The sequence below is a fragment of the Siphateles boraxobius genome, unplaced genomic scaffold (genome assembly GCF_051911475.1).
Source record: "Siphateles boraxobius isolate OS27281-9 unplaced genomic scaffold, OSU_SipBor_1 18, whole genome shotgun sequence".
In the NCBI taxonomy this organism is placed as follows: domain Eukaryota; kingdom Metazoa; phylum Chordata; class Actinopteri; order Cypriniformes; family Leuciscidae; genus Siphateles; species Siphateles boraxobius.
In genome coordinates this window covers 12,988,948-13,011,919 of record NW_027508788.1, presented here as the reverse complement: position 1 = coordinate 13,011,919, position 22,972 = coordinate 12,988,948, and the positions used below count along the sequence as shown (strand labels likewise).

Here is a 22,972-nt window from a genome sequence, read left to right as displayed (position 1 = left end):
CAACGTGAACTATACGTGGTCGCCGATCATAACATGCAGTTTATTTGTTGATGAGCTACACAAAAACACAATATAATAATCAGGCATCCCATTAACAAAAAAATCCTCGTCACAAACGCACCAACCTCAAAGCCAGGGACAGCCCATTCACAGCAGCACAACGCAGAGACGATCTCATTCCGAAGCCGCAACTTCCGTAAAGGGGCGTACGGTACGGGCGACAACGCATCCCAAATGACAAAACCCTCCCTATTTTATACTATGACATCTAACTGCTGATAGGTTCAATGTTTTTACATGACACTGGCCAATGGCCAACAATGGTACACTTTACCCTGTTACATATAAATAAAGTAGATAAATAGCTTTTTTTTTTACAACAAACCATCACTGAACCTACGTAAGCTTGACTGCGTTGCTATTTTCTTCAAGAAACAAACTTTGTTGCATTTGAAACAAAAAGCTGCTTTGAAACAATCTGTATGATAAAAAAACATAGCTTTAAGTAAAAGTGACCTGACTTGACTACAACGTGCTTCTTTGTGGGTTGATGACATCACTAACCCTCAAATTTACATAAACCCCGCCCCCAGGTACACTCAGTAAAGTGTGTAAGGCCACATTGGCCTGCTTTAGAGAAGAGGAAGAGTTGTTGTAGTAAAGCACAGTTGTGAGTCTGCTCAAGCTGTCACATCCATCTTTTCACATTTATTGCAATACAGTACGTCACACAAATGCAATAGCATTTCATAAAAGCAATATGACGACATAAGTTATAACCGTAACTAAACTACCGTAAAACTTCAAATCATAGCCGAGTCCCAAATAGACGCCTGTCTCTATTACACGCCTGGTGTGGCGACAGGTTTGTTAAATAAAGGCCGGTCTCAAATAGAGGCCGGGTCTGTTTTTTAGTTTCGGGTTGTATTTAATCTTCTAAAACCCGTCAGATCGTCCGCTTTTTGGCGGCCACCAAAGCAAATTTGTGTCCCGCCAAAGCGTTTTTTGATCGGTGAGTGACATAGATTAGAATGACTGCTGCGCTTGACAGGGCGGGAGCAGCAGCTCATTTGCATTTAAAGGGACACACACAAAAACAGCACTTTTTGCTCACCCTCGTAAAGTGACAATTTTAACATGCTATAAAAAGGATCTGTTGTGTATTTTGAGCTACAACTTCACATACACACTCTGGAACATAAGAGATTTTACATCTTGTAAAAAGGGACATTATAGAACCCCTTAAAGCAGAAACAGAAAAAAATGAATCTCACCTGTTCACCTGAAAACCTTTAGAAATATTCTAATGCAAAATAAGTGTTTGAAGTTTAGTAAAGTTTAAACATATCATTATAAATCATGTTACAGCGGTTGAGAAAAGAGAAGGCCGATGCTTGATCAAACTATCACCAGAATCAAACTTCAATACTAATGTAACCCTTAAATTGAAACACTCTATTAAAACTATCTCAATGTCAATTTATTTGTAAGTACAATAATTGTAAAGCATGGATGGGAATTTGAACTTTTCTCATTTAAAAGACTTCAGGCAATGCTTTTTCTTATGATACCGTAGACTAGATGATCGGCTGAAACTCTTCCCACATGAAGAGCACTTGTACGGTTTCTCTCCAGTATGAACTCTCTGGTGTTTTTTTAAGTCACTGGATCTAGTGAAGGTCTTCCCACAGTCAAAGCATATATAAGGTCTCACACCAGTATGAACTCTCTCATGAATTTTCAGGTTTCCTATATGAGCAAATCTCTTTCCACAGTGTGAGCACTTGTACGGTTTCTCTCCAGTATGAACTCTCTGGTGTTGTTTTAAGGCACTGGATGTAACAAAGCTCTTCCCACAGTCAAAGCACACATAAGGTCTCACACCAGTATGAATACGCTCATGAACTTTTAAAGACTGTAGTTGAGAAAAACTCTTTCCACAAAAAGAACAAAAGTGAGGCTTCACAGCAGAATGGACTTTAAGGTGTGATTTTAAGTTTGATTCCACAACAAATGTTTTATCACACTGATCACAGCTGAATGATCTCAATCCAGAGTGAGTGTGCAGATGATATTTGAGAGACCCATTGGATGTGAAACTCTTTCCACACTGAGAGCATGTGAATGGTTTTTCTCCAGTGTGAATTCTCATGTGTCTGTTAAGGCTTGATTTTTGTGTGCAAGTCTTTCCACACTCAGAACAGGTGAAAGATTTTCCAGTTTTTCGAGCGCGTTTCTGAATGACTGTGTTTCCATCTTCATTTTTGAAATGCTGAGGTTTTTGAAACTGATGTTGTTTGTCTTTATTCACGTCCATCGGGTCTAAAATCAACATATCCAATTTTAAAAATTTAATTAAAGAACGAGAAATGAGAACAATAAATTTACTAGGTGAGTCACAATAAGCAAAAATGTAGTCATTTTTTCAGTTTTCATCTTAATGTTCCTCATCAGTCATTAAAGAGAATGAAGGAAAACACCAACCTATTTGTTCCTCTGTATCTTCATCTTTTATTCTGCAGGGTTCTTCCTCAATCTCCATCTTTACAATAGTATGTCAGTAGTTTCTCCTAGAGTAATTCCTCCTGCTTGCTTCTTCTTCTCCTGTGGGAAGATGGGAATATTCCCAGCATTTAAACTCTCATGATCGGCTGTGGGAGCTTCACTGACTGAAGGAGTGAATTGTGGTCGTTGTTGCTCATTTAGCAGATGATCATCACACTTACAATCACTCGCAATTATTCAGGTGCAAATGTTTTGCTCGAATAGACGTTTAGAAACAATTCCATGATTTTTTTTTGAGACATCAGGACACAATATATGAAACAACAAACTTCATGAAAACTTCAACAAAAAATCATGTCTTTTAAAGCTGCAGTAGGGAGTTTTGAGAAAATGTTGACTTAGCCTGAAAATTTGAACAAGCACAACTTACTTAGTTTTATTCTCATATATTTATTTTTTTATTCTTATAATTTGTAGTATTATGTTTCATGTTGTACTTGTATTTGTATATGTCCACTGGAAGCCTCAGTACCAAAACAAATTCCTTGTGTGTGCAAGCACACTTGGCAATAAAGCTCCTCTGATTCTGATTCAACCCCCTTGCTCTCTGCTGAGAAATAATAATTATTATTATTACAAACTTGGTCCTCAAATCATTATGTATTTGGCAATACATGTAACTTTATAACGTTGCAGTCTTTCTATAGGTTTTAAATAGCTAGTAAGATAACATTAATATAACGGTAACTAACGTTACAGTATGTAAGTAATTCTTCTAGCGATATGTAATGCTAGAAGGTTTGCTAGTACATTATTTCAGCAACATGACAAGCCAGTGAATTAGCAGGTTTCAATTGTTGCTTAGCACAGTGCCTGACATTTTATCTACATGTTATGCGGCTAGAGTTTTCACACCGAGTCAATGGGCTCTGTCTAATTCTTTCTTTTTCGCTTGTTTCTCGTCATCGGTCTTTTTCATTTTACCTCTTTGTTTTATGAGCAGGTGCCACTCGAGAAATTGGCAGTTTAGGTTGTTTCTGAACCATTAGCACAGCTGCTGCACACCGGCAAACTTGAGTTTGAACGACGGTACGCGCTCGCGCTGTGCAAGAGAGGGGTGATCAGCGCGTACACGAGCGTGATTGACACTGCTAAGACATTCCTCCTGGCTCTGATTGGTTGTTTCTGACCGGGAGCGGTGTATTTCTGCAAATGGCAATAGGACCACAGGGAGGAGCCATAGGAGTTTGATTTTTTCACAGATTATCTCTCTCATATTCTACTGTCAGGACATAATGACAGTTTTAACAAATATGTAAAAAATATTATTTTTTTACAAGTTACCTACAGCAGTTTTAAGTTTAAATGAAAAATAATTTTATTAGATACATTTATTAGATACATTATTAGATAAATAAATAGAAATGAAAAAAATATTTAAAAAACTAATAATAAAAACATATGTGCACATATTTAAATCCACAAGCATACATGATGCAAATAAATGACAGAAATAAGCTCAGTTAGAACAGGAAATATAATAGATTGTGACTATATTGTATTTCAATAAAACGTCAATTTTGACAATTAATTGAAACTAGTTAACACATAGTTCATAATATAACATATAGTTTAAAGTTCAATACAAAGTATAATATAACAATATTAACTAAACTTTATAAAAAGATGTGTGAAATAATGATACGATGTTGGGTTAATTGTTCTCAGAATGTTTTACACGAGAGACAGAGATTTGTTTAAATGGGTGGTAAAACACGATTTCACTTTTCTAACTTTAGCTGGTGTGTAATGTTGCTGTTTGAGCATAAACAACATCTGCAAATTTACAGCGCTCAAAGTTCAAAGCAAAGGGAGATATTTGCTTTTAAAAAAAAAACAATTTCTAAGGACTACAGCAAACGACCGGTTTTGGACTACACGACATTCCTCCGGGTTTGCTGACATCTGCAATTCCCATTATTTACATAAACCCCTCCTCCGAGAATACTTAATAAGCGGGGCGAGGCCATTTTATATTGCTGTTTTGGAGATGAGTTGTCGCAATGCCGTCGAAACGCTGCTGTTATTTTCATCCCAGTTGTAGGTCCACTTTGTTCAGCCTTCCTAGGGACGAGGGAGTTAGGGATCAATGGTTAAAATTTATTTTTAACTCGGTCCCTCATAATTATGACCCAAATCTCGCTCTCTGTGCTGCACATGTTACGGAGGAAAGCTTTCACAATCTTCACGAGCTCAATGCAGGATTCGCACATCGGCTTGTCCTGAAAGATGGAGCAGTTCCAACTTTAAAAAAAGAAGCTGTTGTTTACGGGCCACAACCTGTAAGTTTGATTTATTTTTCGTCAATGTGTTTTCCTGTAATAGTTTGTATTGTTAATTGTACGTTGTAGCAAGGAAGTAAACAAATGACAACGCTGTTTGGCTCTGCAAACCAGCTTGTTAAATGCTCATTCATACTTAACGATAAACACCTAACGTTACAAACTTTTTTTTAATCTCAACAGCGAACTTGGAATTAGTGTAAATTATTCTTTGATTAGAGCTTTTATGTTTATCTACAGGCATGCTAAACATGGTTCTGTGTTTGATTTGGCTACTGTAGTAAAGCCAATGTTTAGTGTTCGTTTTGGGTTAACGTTAATAGTTCTGTCGACAGATATTTGCCTACAATCGTTATAAAAATACAAAAGTAACGGTGGCATACATTCAGAAACGATAGATCCGCAGTCTTTACTCAAAAAAATCCCTTTGAGAACTGTAACGTTAGTATAATTTGTTAGAACGATTATATGAAATTCTTGTTTATGAAGCTTATTTTTTTGTAATTCTATAATAATTAGTACAATTAAATAACAGCGTATCTAAAAAGTAATGAGAGAACAACAAAAAACAAACCTTTCTGAAACGTCGTTTAACAGCCGTTCTTGAACAGGTTCTGCTCGATCATCTTCACAAACGTTTCCCCGGGTCCGATTGGTTTTATTGACGCCATTGTTTATAAAACACCAATGCACAAATTGGCTACCGGTAAAGGTAAGGGTTGTGACGTTTCCGGAAAACGTGCACTAGGCGGTTAGCGAATCACAACACACTGGGCCAAGCTAACCAATCTGAGCCCATTACATAGTTTTGAGGGACTGGCTTCATAGAACCCAGGAAACCATCAGACCGTTTTTACAAGGAGGGACAGAGCAGTGTAGAATAAAGGTAAAATATATGAAAAATAATGCAATTTTTAAAAAACGAAGCATTAACACGTTACAGTGCACCCCACAAACACAATCAAGCCTTCGAAAAAATGCGTTTTACCATCCCTTTAAGTACTTTCTTTTTACCAACTCAAAAATTACAAACAAATAATGAATTTATCTTCCTAAAAGCGGTGTTATTATCAGAAATTAGCTCTACATTTCCAGCACTCTTAAACTATCAATTCTTCAATTCAGTTCATAGAAAAGCTGAATGAATATCGATGAGGGTTTATTGCTGTAATCAGACATCGATTAACCGTGTGAATGTGTGCAAATTACCGACAAAGGAATCGTTTGCAATTCAGAGATACAGGCATTTAACTTAAAAACCGAAATAAATCACATCTCCCTAAACATGCAATTCATTCTGAGACTCCTTTTGTCCAGACACTTAAGGAAAATGTCCATTTTGTCCTTAATTTTGAAGTGAAACACTAAATGCTCTTTGGCCAGTTGTCCGTCATCATCCGTTTCAGCCTGTGAACGTTTAAGTGCTTTTTCCTGGTCTTTCTCTTTCAATTTCAGAAAGGCTCAACAGTTTCTAAACGTGTCTCTCGACTTTATATTAATGTAAAAATACTTTAGATATTTTTAAATACTTTATATATTTTTAAAAAAAGAACTTAACTGTGCATTATTCTCCACATATTGCACGTTCTGAACCCTAAACACGTTTTGTCACAAAAGCCGGTATTGTTCACTGTCAAGGCATCGTGAGTCCATGTTTTACAGCAGAAACCAGCCTTAAATTTAAACAATAAAACTTATAAATGGTTGATTTAACAAAGTTTATCATTAGATTGAAGTTGTGGGGTGTGGCATGGCTCATTAATGTAATTCAAACTTTAAGAGTGCATTAAAATAGAAACAATAAAAAGTCCTTGAGCATGGAAAGCAATAGAAATTTAATAGCATCTGGCTCTGAGCTTTGAGAGGGCTTTGGGACAAGAGCAGAGAAGCTTGTCTCATATCTTCATGTTTTCTCCCAATATTCCAAAGCAAATTGAACTGTTTGTAAATGGTCAGAAAATCAAATGAGATCTTCTGCATGAGCAAGTACAGCATCCCAGTGCTTTTATATTAATCTCGCCACACTTTAATGCAACACTGTTTTCTTTTCTCCCTGCAGTATCTCCAGAGTCCAGTCAAGTCCAGTCCGATGGACTATGGATAATGCCATTTAAATATTTTTATTTTATTTTTTATTACTCTCATGTCTAGTTTTAGGTTTTGTTTTATATTTCATTATTTTGAAGTTTAATCACAGTTTGTTCTATGTTTAGTCCAGGTTTATTTTCATGTTAATTTCATATTTCAATGTAACCCAAGTCTGTTTCGCTTGTGTCTGTATCTTGGAATAAACTACACTTTGGTTCACTTCATCTCGCCTTCAGTGGACTACATTACACATATTATAGACATGATTCATAGGTCTTTTTGTTTTTAATTATATTTCTAGATCTTTTTGTCTTATTTTTTGTCTCATTTTAAAATCTGAATGGTTCTCTTACGTTTAAGGTGCTTTCATAAAATGATTGTCATGTATTATATACATTATATGCAAACACATTGAGAATGTTTAAATAAGTGTGGAACGTTTTTCGTAATCTTAGAAAAACATTAAGAGAACGTTTATATAACGGGATAATTGAACGTTCTAATAACGTTTGAATAACGTTATTATAACCAAGCAAGAACGTTAATACAACGTTTATATAACAAGATAATTGAACGTTCTAACGTTTTGAATAACATTCTAATAGCAAAGCAATAACGTTAATACAACAACGTTTATATAACAAAATAATTGAACGTTCTAATAACGTTTTTAATATCGTTCTTATAACCAAGAAATAAGGTTAATACAACGTCTAAAAAACTGGACGCTTTTAACGTTCCTAGAACATTCAGAAATAACGTTTTCATAACTTAATGGGAACGTTATGGAAACGTTCTTATAACCTAAAATTGTAAGCTGGGCAGTACCTCATAGTACACTTAGTTCCTTTCAAAACACGAACAACAGTATAAAACGCCAAAACTTCACTTACTACATGTAAGTACAAAGTCAAAATATGAACAGTAAATATACACGCATGAATACCCCCCCCCCCCCCCCCCACACACACACACACACAACACACAACACACACAAAACATACACACACACGTCAAAATAACCCACCCTGTTGCTGGGGAGCGTTGTGGCCTCTTCACTCAAATGAGCCGAAATAAATCAACAGATCACCCGAACGCCTGTTTTTCAGGCAGAGGAACTCTGCGATTTTTTTAAAATCTTGTACAGAGTATAAAACGCAAGCAAAACAAACAAAAGTTTTTAAAACACGAGACGTAAGTTTAACACACTAATCTTTTAAACTCCCAGAACTCTCTAGCGATCGTCAAATCTCCCTCTCTTCTTCTTCTTCTTCTTCTTCTTCTTCTTCTTCTTCTTGTAGGATTCCGGTGAAATAGTCGATTCTGTTCCCTTCAGGCATTCCTGTTCCCTTTACGCAATCATACTACAAGTCATGCGTAGTTGCCGAGTTACCATACGTACCATCAGAACTGAATACGAGCGAGAAGCACTACTGGATGTACGGGAAGCCAAAAGGTTAAAAAAGTATTGTTTTTTTTTTTCGAAACTTGAAAGTGAGTTTTTCCCATCTCTCAATCCTTAAAGGGATAGTTCACCCAAAAATGAAAATGATGTCATTAATGACTCACCCTCATTTCTCTCCAAGCCCGTAAGACCTCCGTTCATCTTCAGAACACAGTTTAAGATATTTTAGATTTAGTCCGAGAGCTTTCTGTCCCTCCATTGAAAATGTATGAACGGTATACTGTCCTTGTCCAGAAAGGAAATAAAGACATCATCAAAGTAGTCCATGTGACATCAGTGGGTTAGTTAGAATGTTTTGAAGCATCGGAAATACATTTTGGTCCAAAAATAACAAAAACTACGACTTTATTCAGCATTGTATTGTCTTCCGGTTCTTGTGTTAGCAGCATGTGTCCAAATTTTAATCTTAACCGTTCGATTTAATCTGAAACGATCTTAAAACAGGGCTTTACTTGTAAAACGCCGAACTTACCCTTTAAGTCAGAACAGCCAATCATCAGCCGGTCACACACTCAAAGCCGGTGTCATGTCTGAGAGGGAGGGGGAGAGGAGGCAACCAACCCGCTGGAAAGGTGCTAAGTGATTGTTGGGAGTATACACAACAACAAAAAATGTAAAGGATTTGGTTGGAATATTTCTACAGTAGCTGAGGAATATGGAGTAAACAGGGTAGAGTATGAACCAAACACTGCATGGATATTCCCAGTGCCCAAGGTTGACTCTCATCTTATAGAACTGAAGAGAGCATGGGCTGCAAGGAATGCGGATAATATTGGATGTTTGGTTCATAATTATGTGGAAATTAATTATTATAATTACATGACAATATTTACCGACGGATCTAAAGACCCAAGGAGTGAGCATGTAGGAGTAGGAGTATATATACCGGAGTTTAATGTTGTAATATGCAAAAGAATTAATGATGGAGTATCTGTATTTACAGCTGAAATTATTGCTATAATCCTAGGATTACAATGGATAGAAGAGGTAAGGCCGGAGAGAGTTGTAATTGTTCAGACTCTGCTACACTTCTTAGTAGCTTAAACTCAAAAGAAACCTCTAGAGATGATTTATTGTTGGAAATATTTACAACACTGTTAAGAATACAAAGAACTGATGTACAGTTTTGTTGGGTTCCTGCTCATGCTGGTGTAGAGGGAAATGAGAAGGCAGATGAGATTGCAAACAGAGCGTTGAATTTAAACAAGAATAAAATTATGAAAGTTCCATTTGGAAAAGGTGAGGCCAAATCATTCATTAAAAAGGTTGTGAGGGATTTGTGGCAGAAGTAGTGGGACTCAGATAGCAAAGGAAGACACTATTATAATATACAAAAATCAATCATGGTGAAAACACATAAAGGAAAGTGTTGCACTCTTGCAAGACTAAGACTTGGACACACTGGATTAAAGTCAACTTTGTATTTAATGGCAAAATGCATTTCTGATAAATGTGACAGTTGTAATGTATCAGAAAATGTTGAGCATGTTATTTTGTGGTGTAATTAATATAGTGCTGAGAGGATCATTTTACGTGACAAAATGTACGGATTAGAACGTGGATGGAATTTGGAAGGGATTTTAGGAAGGAATGAGAAGATGAGGGATTGTTGGGAGGCTCTCTTTCTTTTTCTAAGAAATACAGGATTAGATAACATTATATAGGTTAGGTATAGTTATTTTGAGTTAGTTTCTTTTGCATATTTGTGTGTGTATGTGTGTTTGTGTGTGTGTGTGTGTGTGTGTGTATATATGTGTCTATATATGTGTGTGTGTGTGTGTACATATATATACATATATATATATATATATATATATATATATATATATGTGTGTGTGTGTGTGTGTATGTATATATTTGTGTATATGTGTGTGTGCTTTTAATAAATTATTATTAATATAATACATTTTTTTACCTGAATTATGTAAAGCCCTGATACACACTCCTGTACAGTAGGTGGCGGTATGTACCTATAAATGCTGGTCTGTGATCCGCCATTAAACTAGTGTAGTTTTAGTCGATGAAAACTGATGACATTTTATTCTAGTTTTAGTCGACGAAAGACATAGTCTAGTTTTAGTCAATGAAAATCGTATTTTAGTCTCTTTTTAGTAATGCAATTCTATTTAACCCAGTCAATATAGTAGCTATAAGTAGCCTACCTAGTATAGACGAAACCAAAATTTTCTTTAAGCCAAACCCATTTATAACAATATTATCTTATTATAGTTATCTTATTATATTATTGTTACCTTTCTCTCAGTTCCACTCTCCCTAATAATACATGGACATCTACTTCTCTTCCTAAGCTCTCCTTTGCAATGTTATCCACCCGCTCATTCCCCCTCACCCGAGCGTGTCGGGAACCCATGCAAAACCTGATGTTGCAAGCAAATAAACACATTCAAGATGTCATTTACAATGTCAGGACGTGCTTTAGATTGTCCTACTCTTGAATTTTCTAGAGCAGCTGCAGAATCAGAGCCAATAATGACTTCTCTATGTTTTACTTCCTCAATCCACCATAGAACCCATAAAATTGCCATTAATACACACCACATACACCCCACATCCAGTTCCCCACTAACTGGATCTCTAGATCCATCTGTAAAAACAAGAGTACTCTCACTGATTGAATTAAGATATTCCTCTATTTTTGGTGCCACTTCCCACTTATCTTTTTCCTGTAGAAAACCACGCTCAATACTCAAATACTCAAAACACAAATAAGGTAACCAACTAGTGTGCTCTACAATACCTCCCTGATCCTTGCTCATCTTCCCTGCCCACTGATTTACTGACAAAAAATGTATTGTATCTATTACCTCCAGCAACCTTTAGTAAAAGACACCTTGCTGGGAAGGTATGATTACACCCAATAGTTTTACGCAGTACTGTAACCCTAACTTAATGCGTCTTAAAGGAGTAGTTCACTTTTTAAAAAACTTTTGCTGATAATTTACTCACCCCCATGTCATCCAAAATGTCCATGTCTTTCTTTCTTCAGTCGAAAAGAAATTAAGGTTTTTGATGAACACATTCTAGGATTTTTCTCCATATAATGGACTTGATTGGGTACCAAACGGTCCAAGGTCCAAATGACAGTTTCAGTTCAGCTTCAAATGGCTTTAAACGACACCAGGCGATGAATAAGGGTCTTATCTAGCGAAACGATCGGTCATTTCAAAAATAAATAAAAAAGTTTAAGTTTTATAAGCACATATGTTCGTCTTGCTCTGTTCTGTGATGCGCGTTCGCGATCCTGTTCGAACTCGTTCATCAAAATGAACAAATCTTTTTTCAAGTCATTTCGTTCGTTGAATGAACTAAATTACTCGAAAAAAGATTCGTTCATTTTGATGAACGAGTTCGAACAGGAGAGTCACGAACGTAGATAATTACGAAGATAATTGCAGTGATTGTAAGTCTGATGATCATCTGCTAAATGAGCAACAACGACCACAATTCACTCCTTCAGTCAGTGAAGCTCCCACAGCCGTTCATGAGAGTTTAAATGCTGGGAATATTCCCATCTTCCCACAGGAGAAGAAGAAGCAAGCAGGAGGAATTACTCCAGGAGAAACTACGGACATACTATTGTAAAGATGGAGATTAAGGAAGAACCCTGCAGAATAAAAGATGAAGATACAGAGGAACAAACAGGTTGGTGTTTTCCTTCATTCTCTTTAATGACTGATGAGGAACATTAAGATGAAAACTGAAAAAAGGACAACATTTATGCTTAATTGTGAGTATATTTATTGTTGTTCTCATTTCTCCTTTATTTGAATTTTGAAAATGTGATATGTTGATTTTAGACTCGATGGAAGTGAATAAAGACAAACAACATCAGTTTCAAAAACCTCAGCATTTCAAAAATGAAGATGGAAACGCAGTCATTCAACAGACCGAAAAGTGTTTCACACAAAAACGAGCTCGAAAAACTGGAAAATCTTTCACCTGTTCTGAGTGTGGAAAGACTTGGACACAAAAATCAGGCCTTGAGAAACACATGAGAATTCACACAGGAGAAAACCCGTTCACATGCTCTCAGTGTGGAAAGAGTTTCACTCAGAACAATAATCTCAGAGATCATCTGCGCCGTCACGCTGGATTGAGATCATTCAGCTGTGATCAGTGTGATAAAACATTTGTTGTGGAATCAAACTTAAGAAGACACCTTAAAGTTCATACTGGAGAGAAACCGTACAAGTGCTCACACTGCGGAAAGAGATTCTCTCAGTCAGGAAACATGAAATCTCATGAGAGAGTTCACACTGGTGAGAAACCTTATATGTGCTTTGACTGTGGGAAGACATTCACTACACAATGCCGCTTAAAAACACACCAGAGAATTCATACTGGAGAGAAACCGTACAACTGCTCTTCATGTGGGAAGAGTTTCACTGGATTATTTAGTCAACGGTCTCATGAGAAAAAGCTTTGCCTGAAGTCGTCTAAATGAGCAAAGTTCACATTCACATGGATGATTTACAAATATTGTACTTGCAAATAAATTGACATTCAGATTGTTTAAATAGTGATAAAATCTAAGTTCTAACATGTTTTAACATGTTGATTGTTTTGCATTAAAAGATTTCTCAAGTTTTTCAGGTGAACTGTGGTGAGATTATTTTTTTTCTGTTTTTTGTTTAATGTCTAGTCTGGGTTCATCTTTTGCAAAGTCATATTACATTTTTTTTTGTTTAAAAATGTTGTGCAGTAGGTGATGTCATCAGCTCATTAAATAAAATAAATGATCATAAAACAGCCATACAGTGTTGCATTAGGCTGTAAATACATCAAATCTATTCTGAAGGTCAATAGACCTTATTCAGAGCAGCGCTGTGACGGGTATGAAAGCGAGGCTGTGAGGGAAAGACTTGCTATATTTTCAGAGGCATCTACTGTAAAAAGCTGAATAAAGCTCCGAGATCACTAATAATTTTCCACAACTCATGTTGTCTGGAAGTTTTGTGACTATTGAAACTTCTCAAAGATATTTTGAAGTGTTTCATCAGCAGAACAATCCAAAACACATTAAATAACACAAAAATAAACAACATCTCCACTATTAAACTTTGGCAACTCTTTCAGTCTTCATTTAAAAACATTTTCCTTTTTTTGTCACAATTGTTTGCAAAAGTGTGATTATAAACACAACGAGGCTGTGAAACTGCGCAGACCCTGAACGACGTAATCGGCAACGACCGTTACTGGGAAACTTTGGCTTCATTTTGTACAGTGGAAGAAGCAGAGACGCACTGTCCGTCTTTGTACAGTCTGTGTTGTGAAAGTAACTAGTGAGTAGATGTGGATGTGCTGTTTAATATCCACTGACAATCTCTGTAGCCCCACTTCTCAACAACTGCCTTATTCTAGACAAGTAAAAGCTTTAACAAAATCACAAGCAGGTATTGATAATGTTGTAGAAAATAATGTGAAAACATCTTGAGCTTGTGTTAAAAAGACATCTTAAAATCCATACTGCTGTGAAGCCTCATGTTTGTTCTTTTTGTGGAAAGAGTTTTTCACTACTGAAGTATTTAAAAGTGCATGAGCGTATTCATACTGGTGTGAGACCTTATGTGTGCTCTGACTGTGGAAAGACCTTCACTATATCCAGTGACTTAAAATCCCACCAGAGAATTCATACTGGAGAGAAACCGTACAAGTGCTCACACTGTGGAAAGAGATTCACCGAATCATCTAATCTACAATATCACGAGAGAAAGCTTTGCCTGAAGTCGTCTAAGTGAGCAAAGTTCACATAGACATGATTTACACATATTGTACTTATAAATAATTTGACATTCAGATTGCAGATTGAGTGATTCAATCTAAGGGTTAAATTAGTATTATGTGTATCTAGTAATTCTGTGCCTTTGGGAACTCCAAATGATCCTTGTGGTAGAAAGAGGATGACAGTCACTGTGCGTTCACACCGCCGCCGGCGAGAGCGTCAAAGTGGCCGGAAGTCATTAATTTTCAATGAGAGCCGGCGGCGAGCTCCGGCGAGAGCGGCGCGGCGCGTCTTGGACGGTGAGAGCGGCGAGGAGAGTTGAAGTCAGGTCAACTTTATGGTAATAATAAGCAATGACGCGGACCGGCGGCAACCAATCGGAATATAGAAGTGCTCCGTTTGAGAGGAGTCCAGAGAACGCAGTCCTGTAAACTTTGTTTCCGACCACATTAGTTCCCAAGGAAAATTGAGGAGGTTGATCATTTGAATTTGATCAAAAGGCGCACAAAACTATTTAGGCAATATTTTCGCGCTAGAACGCTTGTTTTTCAGCGGGAATGCAAATTATAATAGCACTTAACCATGAACACAAAAGCCACACCACACAAATGGCTTTTAATTTGTTTATTTCATTAGCAAAGTTTTTTCTAACGATCAATTTTCTGCAAAAAAAACTATCGACATGCTTGTTTGCTTTGTGGCCCCTTTAAATACAGTTGTAAAAAAGACCACGCGCTGGATCTACGTCAGAGCATCAGAGCGTCCACGAATCTTTCCACGGCGTCGCTGGCAGGGCGGCGAGAGCGAATTTTGCCGCTCTCGCCGGCGGCGGTGTGAACGTACAGTCAAGGGAATGTCCTGCAAAGCAAATGTTCATTTCAAATGTCTTGGATTATTTTCAATCCTACAATTTTTATTAGATAAATTATTAGATAAATAAATAGAAATAAAAAACTATTAAAAAACTAATAACAATATATATGTGCACATTTAAATCCACAAGCATACATGATGCAAACCAATGACAGAAATAAGCTCAGTTAGAACAGGAAATATAATGCAAACATCTCTGTTATCCGTGGCTCCTTAAAATGGTCTGAAATGTTGGATGTGTCTTTAACAATACCTTGTGTTGTAGTCAGGAATAACAAAGTTTTGAAGTTCTGTTTTTCTCATGTCTATATTTGAGACATAAATCATACCCTGCCACTTATAAACTGTTTTATTCACACTGAGCTTAACCCCGGGTTAACGTCGATCTACGGATCTACGGTTTAACCCGTTTAAAGTAACATTTCACGGTTGTATATTTACATGCTTTAGACAGTCACTGCACAGCATATTTTTGTAAAAAACGGAGGTAAAAGAGTTTTTTAAATAAGGTCTGTGATCAACACAAGCTCAAGATGTTTTCACATTATTTTCTATGACATTATCTTTATGTAACCCTATTACGAGGTAGTAATAATGTACATAGATGTAGTAGCCTAAAGTAGTCTTAGATAATAATAGTAATATGAATTTGGACCAGAATCAGAAGACGCTAAATTGTTAAGAGCCTGAGAATTGAATGGCAATAAAAGGAATACCACACCAGAATGACAGTTTGCATAAACTGTATTAAATACACAGGGCTGGTACATACATATAAGAACACATTTCTGAAAAATAACAAATTAAAATAATAAAGTGTGCACGTAATCAAACGCCTTTTTTTTAGGTTCTTTGAGCTCAGTTCGTCCTCGATTCCTTTACTGACAAGAGTTCAGTTTTTACTCGTTGGGGCCCTTTTTAGTTTGTGTTAGTGTTTGTCCTACCACCATGAAGATGAAGAAGATGATCCTGGCAATCCGTCTAAAGTCAGAGTCACAAACACGGTTGGCACGCCACCCCGACTGGGAATGTATAAATCTCTGGGAGAACGTCTGGATCTGTATCACTCTGTGGAAGGGATCTCTGCTCGATGTTTCCAACTCTTCACCAAAACCTGACCTATAAATAAGGCCAAATCATTTCTCTCAATTACCATTCAGTGAATAAATGGACTTCTACAGGCTACTATAGAATAAAATGAGATAATTTCAGTACACCTATAATGCAATATCAAAATCTCTCTCTTGTTGTACAACAGCTCTTATGTTTCTTCTCACATATCAAAACTATATGAATTTCTCTCCAGTATCAAAAGTAGGCCTATGTTTACATCAGAAATTACATCCTTCTTAAAAACACACATTTCAAATTCAAGTTTTATAAAACCTTAGTAACATTACCAGTATTAAGAATAAAACTGCACGAATTGTATGTAAACATTGATCAACTTGTATTAGCTTAAATTCAGGGCTGCCAACTTTTGAGTTTAGCTTGGCGTGAGACTACTCCAACGGGGGGGGTGGTCTGCACACGCAAGGTCTCTCGCTCGCTTACCTCTGCCGTGCGCGCGGTTTGGAGCACAATATCTTTACTCTAGATAACGGGATATTTAACTAATTTGCGGTATAACTAGTCGATCGCGAGTGGCTCAACAGGTAGATATATAGATAAACTCATCTTTCAGGCATTTTACCTACCGGGTTGACACTTAAGCGTGAGAAATCGGGGGTGTGGCGTGAGAGCGTGAGAATTGGGTCAATTGCGTGTGTCTCACGCTCAATGCGTGAGAGTTGGCAGCCCTGTTAAATTAGAGGCATTAAGGCATTAGCGTGCTTATTTATCCTATATTTATAAAGAATGCACCCCTCCAGTAAACATTTAAATCCACAATTTTTAACATCATTATTTAACAAACTAACATTTAGCAACAGTATGGAAAGGTAACATTTCTTTTTATAACCCACAAACAAAATAATTTGTTGTGTTTCACTGGCATTAAACAGTACGCCGCTAGCCAATTGTGGCTAAGTACCCTATTAGCATATGCACACAGCAGGCTCACCACCTTAGCTTGACACAATCAGCACCTTTGCATTGCTTTACCCATTAGCGCCGATTAGCATAAATGCTAGCGAACTCATAGTAAACGCAGCAGGCTAGGTTAAATACAAATGGGCATCAAAAGCCTGAGGCCTGTTAACATGAATGCTATCGAACTCAGAGGCCTAACGCCAGGTAAACAGAATGACTTCAAACGACTTCATGACCACAGACGTGAGAGCGACAGGTCTGTAGTCATTTAGTCCAGTGATTTTTTTTTTTTTTTGGGACCGGAATGATAGTGGAGCGTTTGAAGCAGCAGGGAACTTCACACTGCTCCAATGATCTGTTGAAGATCTGCGTGAAGACCGGGGCCAGTTGGTCAGCGCAGGCTTTTAAACAAGCAGATGAGATGCCGTCTGGGCCTGAGGCTTTCCTAGTCTTCTGTTTTTTGAAGACTCGGCTCACGTCCTCCACACAGACCTTAAGCTCAGGTTGGATGGCAGGAGGGGGGGGGGGGGGGGGTGCAGGAGGTGATGGTGAATGTGTGAAGTGCAGATCAAAACGGGTGTGTGGTGTGAGACTGGGTTTTTCAAACCTGCAGTAGAATGAATATAAATCATCAGCAAGTTGTTGATTGTCCACAGATCGGGGGGATGGTGACTTGTAGTTGGTGATGTTCCTCAGGCCATTCCAGATTGATGATGGGTCGTTGGATGAAAACTGTTTTTTCAGTTTTTCAGAGTAGCTTCTTTTAGCAACTGTGATTTCCTTTGTCAGTCTGTTTCTGGCCTGGTTATACAAGATTTTATCCCCACTTCTGTTAGCATCCTCTTTTGCATGACGAAGCTGTTTGAGTTTCCCAGTAAACCATGGTTTATCATTAGTGAATGATAAGAATGTCCTGGTAGGAATGCATGTATCCTCACAGAAACTTATATATGATGTTACAGTATCTGTGAGCTCATCCAGATCATTGGTAGCAGCTTCAAAAACAGTCCAATCAGTGCAATCAAAGCAGGCCTGTAGATTCTGCTCTGCTTCATTAGTCCATCTTTTTACAGTCCTTATTACAGGTTTAGCTGATTTCAGTTTCTGCCTGTAGGTCGGTATGAGATGAACCAAACAGTGATCAGAGAGCCCCAAAGCTGCCCGTGGGACGGAGTGATATGCATTTCTTATTGTGGTGTAACAGTGGTCCAGTATATTACTGTCTCTGGTGGGACATGTAACGTGCTGTCTGTATTTTGGTAGTTCACAGGAGAGATTTGCTTTGTTAAAATCCCCAAGAATGATTAAAAGAGAGTCTGGGTACCTTTTTTCCGTTTCAGCTATTTGTTTAGCCAGCTGTTGTAGCGCCATGCTCACACACGCGTCTGGAGGGATATACACATTTACGAGAATGAACGAGGAAAACTCCCGAGGCGAGTAGAAGGGTTTGCAGTTTATGAAATGTGCCTCTAAATTAGGAGAAAACACCTTCTTCAGTATTGTTACATCTGAACACCAACTTTCGTTGATGTAGAAACACAAACCACCTGTTTTCAAACAGAGTAAGAAAAATCCTTGATAATGTGGGTAAGGAGAAGAAGTTCGTACATTTTGTTAGGAAGGGATCGGAGATACGCAAGATGAATACTTGGGAGTGCAGTGCGGAGGCCGCGCTCGCGGAGTTTAACCAGCGCACCGGCACGCTTCCCGCGTTTGCGTCTGACCGAGCGTTTGAACAACAACGCTGCACCTCCGACAAGAATGTCCAGCAAAACGTCTGAATAATCAAAATCTGTAGAAAAGTTTTCTGGTGTGTGTTTCCTAATGTCCAGTAGTTAGTCTTTGGTGAAACTGATAGGAAAGGAATGACTAAACGCAGAACAAACGAACAAAAACAACACAATAGCTGGAGAGCTCCACACCGAGGCAGCCATCTTGATGTATTTTGTGCCATCTTGAAACAACTCACCATTTTAGCGGAATTCACTGCCTTTAGCTCCGTGACAACAGTGGATTTAGGCACAGCTCTCTTTTACACTCTATATTACAACAAGGTATAGTCAGTATAAGCAATAATGATTACAGAACTTGTTTAATTGACTCCGTGTTTTTTTTCATCTTACCAAGTGGATAACGCAGCCTCCTATGCTCAAGTGCCAGGGTTAAAAGAACGTGCAGAGATGCACTTATTAATTTACTTTTATTTAATTTTTATTTAATTTAAAGGGGAACTTGGCAACTATTTCAACTTAATAAAACTGTTTAGAAATCATTTGGATGGTTAAATAACCTGTTCTGGTGAGAATGGTGACTTTCCCCGCTCCCCCCAACGTTCCCAGGTGGAAAACCAACCTTGCAACATGAGGATTAACGTACCGGTAAATTGGAAATAGGAATTCTAGTGAGAAGCGAGAACGAGCGAGAAACACAAACTGCTTTACGGCAATCCAACATAAACACACACGCCGCCCTCAATGTGTATGATATATTAACCACCTCGGTAGACACAGCTCCACACGATAAAGTTGGCCGGCTCCGATAATATCAGATGCACATGAGCAGCAGTAGAAAGGGGGAGGAGGGGCCGCAAGTGAGTTTTTTTACGACAGTGTTGTGAAATATACGCCTCACAGCTGCAGAGGAGCTCGTCGAGAAAACATGCGACAACAAAAGTGAAAATCAGCGAAGAAATGGCAAGAGTTGTCGAATGTCCCTTTAAGCAAAACAACTGGCTTCCTGTCCGTTTCAGGATTGATTTAAAGATTTTATTGCTTTTTTTAAAGATTTTTAAAGGTTTTCATCTTCTCATTTATCAGAACTTTTACACGTCCACACTCCTGTCAAAGCACTGAGGTCGTCCAATCAGATGTTCGTCGATGTTCCTCAGGGGCTGGTCCTAATCTCTGGAATAGTCTACCGGTTCATATAAGAACCGCTCGGACCGCTGAAATGTTTAAGTCGTTGCTTTAGACCACCTGTATTGCTTAGCTTTCATCTCGAGTTGAGTTTTGCTACTGTGACTTTCACTATTGTTTGTTTTTTGTTTATTTGTGTGTATCTTGACATTGTTAAGCACTTTGGTCAACTGTGTTTGTTTTAAAATGTGCTTTACAAATAAATTTGACCTTAATGTGTTTTGGATTGTTCTGCTGATGAAACACTTCAAAATATCTTTGAGAAGTTTCAATAGTCACAAAACTTCCAGACAACATGAGTTGTGGAAAATTATTAGTGATCTAGGAGCTTTATTCAGCTTTTTACAGTAGATGCCTCTGAAAATATAGCAAGTCTTTCCCTCACAGCCTCGCTTTCATACCCGTCACAGCGCTGCTCTGAATAAGGTCTATTGACCTTCAGAATAGATTTGATGTATTTACAGCCTAATGCAACACTGTATGGCTGTTTTATGATCATTTATTTTATTTAACGAGCTGATGACATCACCTACAGCAAATTTTTAAACAAAAAAACATTTTGCAATAATGACTTTGCAAATGATGAACCCGGACTATACATTAAACAAAAAACAGTAAAAATGAATCTCACTAATTCACAGGACAAACTTTAGAAATATTTTAATGCAAAATAAGTGTTTGAAGTTCAGTAAAGTTGAATCATATCATTATAAATCATGTTACAGCAGTTGAGAAAAGAGAAGGGCAATACTTGATCAAACTATTAGCAGGTTAAAACTTCACTACTAATTTAACCCTATATTTAATCACTATTTAAACAATCTGAATGTCAATTTATTTGTAACTACAATATTTGTAAATCATGGACGTGAATGTGAACTTTGCTCATTTAGAAGACTTCAGGCAATGCTTTTTCTCATGATACCGTAAATTAGATGATCGGCTGAAACTCTTCCCACATAAAGAGCACTTGTACGGTTTCTCTCCAGTATGAATTCTCTGGTGTCTTTTTAAGTCGCTGGATGTAATGAAGCTCTTTCCACAGTCAAAGCACACATGAGGTCTCACACCAGTATGAATACTCTCATGATCTTTTAAAGTCTGTATTCGTGAAAAACTCTTTCCACAAAAAGAACAAAAGTGAGGCTTCACACCAGTATGGACTTTAAAGTGTGCTCTTAAGTTTGATTCCAAAACAAATGTTTTATCACACTGATCACAGCTGAATGATCTCACTCCAGAGTGAGAGAGCAGATGATCTCTGAGTTTACTGTTCTGAGTGAAACTCTTTCCACACTGAGAGCATGTGAACGGTTTTTCTCCTGTGTGAATTCTCATGTGTACATTAAGGTTTCCTTTATGCGTGAAACTCTTTCCACACTCAGAGCAGGTGAAAGATCCTTCGACTCCAGATTTTCGAGCCTGTTTTTGTGGGAAACAAGTCTCCGAAATTACTGCATTTCCATCTTCATTTGTGAAATTGTGAGGATTTTGAAACTGATGTTGTTTGTCTTCATTCACTTCCATCAAGTCTAAAATAAACATGTCCACAATTTTAAAAATTCAAGTAAAGAATGAGAAATTAGAACAATATGTTAGTCACAAGTAAGCAAAACATTCAGTCCTTTTTCAGTTTTCATCTTAATGTTCCTCATCAGTCATTAAAGAGAATGAAGGAAAACACCAACCTGTTTGTTCCTCTGTATCTTCATCTTTTATTCTGCAGGGTTCTTCCTTAATCTCCATCTTTACAATAGTATGTCCGTAGTTTCTCCTGGAGTAATTCCTCCTGCTTGCTTCTTCTTCTCCTGTGGGAAGATGGGAATATTCCCAGCATTTAAACTCTCATGAACGGCTGTGGGAGCTTCACTGACTGAAGGAGTGAATTGTGGTCGTTGTTGCTCATTTAGCAGATGATCATCACACTTACAATCACTCGCAATTATCCAGGTGCAAATGTTTTGCTCAAATAGTCGTTTAGAAACAATTCCATGATTTTTTGAGACATCAGGACACAATATATGAAACAACAAACTTCATGAAAAAACTTCAACAATGTATTTTAAGTTTAAATAAAAAATAAATGTATTCGATACATTTATTAGATAAATAAATAGAAAAAAATAGAAAAAAAACTAATAATAACAACATGTGTATAACTAGATTGTGGAAGCTTTCCTCCGTGTGCAGCACAGAGAGCGAGATTTGGGTCATAATTATGAGGGACCGAGTTAAAATTAATTTTAACCATTGATCCCTAACTCCCTCGTCCCTAGGAAGGCTGAACAAAGTGGACCTGCAACAGGGATGAAAATAACAGCAGCGTTTCGACGGCATTGCGACAACTCATCTCCAAAACAGCAATATAAAATGGCCTCGCCCCGCTTATTAAGTATTCTCGGAGGAGGGGTTTATGTAAATAATGGGAATTGCAGATGTCAGCAAACCTGGAGGAATGTTGTGTAGTCCAAAACTTAGAAATTTAATTTTTTAAAAGCAAATATCTCCCTTTGCTTTGAACTTTGAGCGCTGTAACTTTGCAGATGTTGTATATGCTCAAACAGCAACATTACACACTAGCTAAAGTTAGAAAAGTGAAATCGTGTTTTACCACCCATTTTAATACAGGCATATGTGTTTTTAATTGTTTTTTTTTAAAATAAAAATTACATCGCATACCCCATAGAATTGCACTGTCAGAGAGTTTGGGAATATTCACACATAACGTATACACATAAAACATATCAGAGTTTTAAAATCAAACATTTTAAAAGAGAACACCCAATCAGAAGCTTGGCCCACCCTGGCTCCACACCACATAACAGCCAATCACAAATTTGGTGCGATATTCAATTCAGCTCCAGATTTGTTATTTTCTGTTTTCCTCCTAACCTCCTCTTTTTTTCCCCGCCGAGACAGACTTAGCTCATTAGCCGCGTTTCCACTGTCGGGCCAAAAGCGGGCGTGCCAGGGCCAGTGGCATTTCCACTGTGACTTCCGGGGCTTGATC

General features: G+C 37.5%; 3 protein-coding genes across 4 annotated transcripts in view; 1 reads left to right on the top strand and 2 right to left on the bottom strand.

The window, feature by feature from the left end:
- Positions 1-8,358, bottom strand: part of LOC143741187 (uncharacterized) — a 62,165-nt gene extending 53,807 nt beyond the window's left edge. The window contains exons 1-3 of one of the 2 annotated variants that reach the window (XM_077233630.1): positions 7,963-8,358; positions 2,485-2,604; positions 683-2,322 (exon numbers count right to left, since the gene is read on the bottom strand). In XM_077233630.1, coding sequence (XP_077089745.1) covers positions 1,532-2,322; positions 2,485-2,542 — 849 coding nt within the window. In that variant the 5' untranslated portion in view covers positions 2,543-2,604; positions 7,963-8,358 and the 3' untranslated portion in view covers positions 683-1,531. Of the gene's footprint in view, positions 1-682; positions 2,323-2,484; positions 2,605-7,962 lie in introns of those variants that run through there. The other variant, XM_077233631.1, reaches the window with a different exon arrangement.
- Positions 1,144-22,972, bottom strand: part of LOC143740668 (uncharacterized) — a 39,993-nt gene continuing 18,164 nt past the window's right edge. The window contains exons 6-8 of the mRNA XM_077232674.1: positions 21,651-21,770; positions 20,758-21,494; positions 1,144-1,439 (exon numbers count right to left, since the gene is read on the bottom strand). Coding sequence (XP_077088789.1) covers positions 20,848-21,494; positions 21,651-21,770 — 767 coding nt within the window. The 3' untranslated portion in view covers positions 1,144-1,439; positions 20,758-20,847. The remainder of the gene's footprint in view (positions 1,440-20,757; positions 21,495-21,650; positions 21,771-22,972) is intronic.
- LOC143740669 (uncharacterized) lies at positions 11,894-14,159 on the top strand. Its single transcript, XM_077232676.1, has 3 exons — positions 11,894-12,063; positions 12,219-12,855; positions 13,871-14,159. The coding sequence occupies exons 1-3, from the start codon at positions 12,006-12,008 to the stop codon at positions 14,157-14,159; spliced, it is 984 nt and encodes a 327-aa protein (XP_077088791.1). The 5' UTR covers positions 11,894-12,005.

Bases quoted from the DNA above. Each gene is read 5' to 3' on its own strand.
- LOC143740669 (XM_077232676.1), top strand. From the start codon at position 12,006: ATGGAGATTAAGGAAGAACCCTGCAGAATAAAAGATGAAGATACAGAG. The intron at 12,064-12,218 runs GTTGGTGTTTTC...TGTTGATTTTAG, and splicing joins AGATACAGAGGAACAAACAG to ACTCGATGGAAGTGAATAAA. The intron at 12,856-13,870 runs GTCTAAATGAGC...TGTGTTAAAAAG, and splicing joins AAAAAGCTTTGCCTGAAGTC to ACATCTTAAAATCCATACTG.